The sequence below is a fragment of the Muscardinus avellanarius genome (genome assembly GCF_963383645.1).
Source record: "Muscardinus avellanarius genome assembly, chromosome: 10".
NCBI lineage: Eukaryota > Metazoa > Chordata > Mammalia > Rodentia > Gliridae > Muscardinus > Muscardinus avellanarius.
This window is the reverse complement of record NC_137796.1, coordinates 70,813,497-70,818,496: the sequence shown is the minus strand read 5'-3', so window position 1 is coordinate 70,818,496 and position 5,000 is coordinate 70,813,497. Positions and strand designations below refer to the sequence as shown.

General features: G+C 66.8%; 1 protein-coding gene across 1 annotated transcript; it reads right to left on the bottom strand.

The window, feature by feature from the left end:
- Positions 1–1,007: 1,007 nt before the first annotated feature.
- Positions 1,008–4,684, bottom strand: UNCX (UNC homeobox; the record flags this gene model as incomplete). Its single annotated transcript, XM_080703814.1, has 3 exons — positions 1,008–1,961; positions 4,059–4,234; positions 4,396–4,684. 3 exons carry the CDS (start codon positions 4,682–4,684, stop codon positions 1,008–1,010), a joined length of 1,419 nt encoding a protein of 472 aa, XP_080559940.1.
- Between the last annotated feature and the right edge of the window lie 316 nt (positions 4,685–5,000).

Here is a 5,000-nt window from a genome sequence, read left to right as displayed (position 1 = left end):
CCACGATTCCCCATCTCCGCTCCAATATGCGCACGCACTCCCCCAGCTGCCGGCGCTATTATTCTCCAATTTCAATTTGACACCCCAGCCTTTCATGCTAATTCTATTATTGTAGGAAGTTTATGTGATTTCATATCACTAGAAATCGGTAATGTATAATAACCCTTTGGGCAAGAAACCCAGTCCCCGCAGCAGCCACCGGAAAATAATTACTTTCATATCAAAACTCTGCAGGAGCCCAGCGGCCCGGCCCTAGCAGCCCCCGGCTCCATCACCCCGCGCCGCGCGCCCCAGCGTGTGCCAGCGCGCGGGGGCGCGCGGGGGGCCGAGGGCGGTGCGCGCGCGCGCGCGCGTGGCGCCCGGTGGGAGGGGGCGCGCGGGGGAGGGTCCGAGAGGGGGGAGCTGCGGATGCATAAATTTGTTCAATCAGAAAACACAAACACACACGCACACAAAAGGAAGCGTTCGGCGCGCACCTGGGGGGGGGGGTTGGGGAGGCGCGGGGCCCCTCCCCGCGCCACCCGTGGAGCGCGGAGGGCGGACGGGCGGGGCGGAGCGGCGGGGTCGGGCATTCGGAAATTTAAAACCCACGGACCCGAGAGCTTGCGTTTGACCAGCTTTATTTATCAAAAATGGTACATATATAAATATTCTTAGACATTTTTGCATTTTACAAGGCTGAGGATTCTTGTTGTGGGTTTTGTGTGTGTGTGTGTGTGGCGGGGGAGGGGGTGGCCATTAGGGGTTCTTTACGCTCCCTCGGGGTGGAGGTGGGAGGAGGGTCTCACCCCAAGACCCGCGGCTGCTGCCCAGATCCGAACTGGTACCGCGGTTTTGCGTTGGCCTTAAAAAAATAACAATGATAATAAAAGGAAGAGAAAACGCCCGGGAAGAGAAGAGGGGCGCAGTGTTTCTCGAGCCGATCACCTGATTCCTCGTGCGAGCGAGCGTCGGGGCCTGAGCGGGCGGCGCCGGCCGGCCGAGCGCGTCTCCGTCCGCCCGCGCCCTCAGTCCAGGTCCAGCTCCTCGCCCTCGGGCGGGCAGGGTCCGGCCGCGGCGCCGGGCTCGGGGGCGCGGGGCTCGGCGGCCGGCTCCCCCCCGGCGGGGCTGCTGGCCCGCGGGCCGGGCGCGGGCGACGGCGGGGGCGGCGGGGCGGCGTCCGCGCGGTCCCCGGCGCCGCCGTCGGCCGCGGCGGGGTCCCGGCCGGGCGGCGAGGCCCCGGCGTCGGGGGCGGCCCCGGGCCCCGGCAGGGCGGCCAGGCTGGCCTGCGCGGCGGGCGCGGGCTCGGGGCCCGGGCCGGCCTTGAGCGCGGCCTGCGGCACCAGGAAGCCGAGCGGCTGCGTGATGGGGTAGAGCAAGAAGTGGCCCTTGCCCACCAGGGTCCGCGGCGCGCAGGGCAGCCCGGGCGCGAAGTCCAGCCCCGCGGCGGCGGCGGGCCCGGCTTTGCGGCGCGGCGGCGAGTCGGACAGCAGGCTCTCCACGCTGAACGGGCTGGCCTTGGGCGGGCCGGCCGCCGCCCCCGGCCCGCAGGGGGCCGCGTCCCTGTCCGCGGGGCGGCCGGCGCCGCTTCTTTGGCTGGGGCAGAAGGCGGGGTCGCAGGTGGCGGGCGCGGGCGGCTGGCCGGGGGGCGCGGCGCCGGGGCCCGGGGGCGCGGCGGGCGGCGGCGGCTCGGGCGGCTCCGGGGACAGCCCGCCGCCGCCGCTGTCGCTGTCGGAGCTGGGCGCGCTGTGCAGGGACAGGCCGCCCGGCGAGTGCAGGTGGCGGCTCTGGCCTTTGAGCAGCTTCTTCTCGTGCTTGCGCTTCTTCTTCTCCATCTTCTCCAGCTCCTTGCGCGCGATCTCCTCGGGGTCCATGGGCTCGCCGCTGCACGTCGTGGGGTGCGAGTTGTGCGCCGGCCGCCCCGGGCCCTTCTTGGTGTTCTCCTTCTTCCTCCACTTGGCCCGGCGGTTTTGGAACCAGACCTAGAGCAGCCGGACAGGGGAAAGGAAGGCACGGTCAGGCGGCCGGCCCGCCGCCGGGGCTGCGGGCCTCCCGCGCGCCCCCCCGCCCCCCCAGCGGGCCTGCGCCCGCTCGGCTCGGCCCGGGGGGAGCGGGAGCCGGGCCACGCTCCGGGCCGGCCCTGGGCTGGGGTTGGACGCTCCGGCTGCAGTTTTCAGCGGGCATCTTTTCCACCCGGAAGGAGCAGGGGCGTCGATGGGGCCTCCGGGCCGGCTTCCAGCTCTAGCTTCTCACCTCTGGGGTCGGGGAGCAGCCCCTTCCTCGGGCGGGCCGGGTGAGGCCCAGGACCCCCGGCGGCGGGTTCCTGGTCCGAAGGAAGGCGGAGAGCAGGGCCCCTCCGCGCCCTTCCCGGCTTCTCACAGCTCCAGTTCTAAGCAGCCCGCCCCGCCTGGCGATCACATCCTCCTGCCAGAGACGGCTGAGCTGGGCCGGCAGCCCTCCACACCTGTCTTCGGGCCCCCTGGAGACTGTGTAGCAAAGCTCAAACTTCCGGTCTCCCATGAAGGGATATCTGGACGCTTCTTCTTCAGAAAGGCCTGGAAAGCCGAACTTGGGTGGCCCTTCTCCGGCTTCCCTTCCCCAACACAGCTAGGAGCCTCGTTTCCTGGGAGCTCTGGACCAGGGACCAACAAACCGAGCCTTTCCAAACCAGTCCTTGGCCCGGGGCAAGGCAGGCCAAAAAGCAGAAGCGAGAGGCTGGCCCCTGGGAAGAGGAACCTGGGCCTCTCCCTCCCTCCCTCTTTTCAGAACTTGTTCTAGGGAACCACGTAGGACTCCAGAGGAGCAGCAGCCTAGCCCTTGGCTGCACCGCGGACCACCACATACCCAGTCAAATCCCAGCTGTGCCAACAGCCCTGGGACTGCACTCCCCTCCCCTAGAGAGCGCGATAATTCAAATTCTTTGTTGTGGCCATATAGAGATTGCACACAATAGTAGGTCGGGCCTGGTCACAGGGCGGCTTCTGGGTGCAAAGGTCCCAGGCATTGAGCCCAGACCCCTGATGTCTGTAATGGCATTTTTTTTTCCTTTTTATAACCCCCCTTTTTTTGTGTGGTGCAAATGCCAGGCTGTCTTGCTACCAAGAATTACTCATTATCGTATTAGGGGAGAGATGAAGGGGTCTTGACTTCACTTAGGACACGTAGAACAAATTGGATAAAAGGGTTCCCAAACAGAAGAGGTCATGAGAGGAGGCCCAATCACGGGGCCCAAATACCTTTCTTTTAAGCAAAGCTGAGAGTGCTAAATAGGCATTTTGCCAGCATCTGCCTCAAAACCAGGTGCCCACAGCTGCCCACAGCACCCACTGCGGCGCCAAAACCAGAAAAGGGAGGTTCTGTGCTCTCTCGAGAAGTATCTCATGATGATGCATGGATCATTCTGAATTTTAATAAACCAAATGATTCTGTATTGTTAAAAAAAAAATACTGCTGGCTGACTCGGCGTGACATTGAATAACGGAGGTGAGGGAGAGAAAAGATAAACCCCGGGATATTAAACATTCAGATACTTTTGTTTCTCCCCACTTCCTCGAAGTGTTAACCATTTAAGTTTTCCACCTCCCCCTCCGGAGCTGCCCCCCCTTCCGCACAGAGATGAATAAATAAATACATATACAATGTTTCAGTCTGCATATTTTACAGGCGAAAGGCAAACAAACAGCCCCGCGGGCTCCATCCATCCCGGCTGGGAGAGCGGCGCCTCCCGAGAGATCTCCGAACGCGGGGGCCCACCTTCGCCCTTCCGGTCGGCGCCCCCCACCCCGGCCCCTCCGGGCCGGCTCGCACCCCTGGGAGGCCTCCCCTTCACGCCGCCGGCCAGAAACCCACCACTCGGTTTCCCGGCTCGTACGCAGCGGCCGCCCTGGCTACTTGGGAGCCGCGGCCAGCCCGCACCGGCTACCTCCGCGCCTCGAGTTACTCACGCCCCGCGGCTTCCCCCCTCCGACCCCGCAGGCCCCGCAGGCGGGCGCGGAGGGACCCGCCGCCCCGAGGGCGTCCCGCCGCCGAGAACAAAGGCTCGCGCGGGCCTGCGGGTGCGGGAACGGCGCGGGCTTTACCTGCACTCGGGACTCGACCAGGTCCAGGCGCAGCGCCAGCGCCTCGCGCATGAACACGTCGGGATAGTGGCTCTCGTTGAACGCCTTCTCCAGCTCCTCCAGCTGCCAGCCGGTGAAGTTGGTGCGGGTGCGCCGCCGCTTGCAGCCGGGGCTCTCCTTGTCCGGGTCCCCAGCGTCTGCGGGCACGCACGGGACGCCGCGCCGCTCAGCCCCGGCCGGCCCGGCCTCGGCCCCCTGCGCCCCGCGGGACGCGCAGGGCCAGGGCGCACGGAGCAGGCTGCGCGCCCCGGCCCCCCGCCCGCGGCCCCCCGCCCGGCCCCGCGCCCGCCCGGCCTACCTGACAGCTTGAAGGGCTGGCTGTCGCCGCCGACCCCGCAGGCGGCCGGCAGCAGCGGCGTGGGGTTCACCACCGAGGCGGCGGCCGCGGCGCACGAGCCGCTGAGCAGGCCGTCGATGGAGAAGGGCACCGACGCGGCGGCGGCGGCGGCGGCGGCGGCCGACTGCAGCTGGTGGCCGGCCAGCTCATACACGTGGTGGTGGCCCAGCGGGTAGGGGAAGCCCACCACGCCGCCCAGCGAGCCCCCGAACTGGGCGTGCGGGTGCTCCAGGAGGCGGCCGTCCATCATCTCGCGCGGGGGGCCGGCGGGGCGCGGGGGCGCGGGCCGGGGCCGGGGCGGCGGAGACAGGCACCCGGAGCCCTGCACATGCTTCGCCCGCACTCCGGCGCTTTACTTTATCAACATCAAGCTCCCGATAATTAGCCGCGGCCCGGGGAATTTGGGACCAATAAGAAGCGCTAATCGGCTCTGACGTCAGAGGCGTGCTGGGTGCAAGGAAACGTTTTCCATATCGATTGCTAATTATACCTGACATGCACCTCAATAAACAGTATCAGGAGCTGTCACAACAAGACGGGGGGGGGCGGCAGGCGGGGAGGGAGGG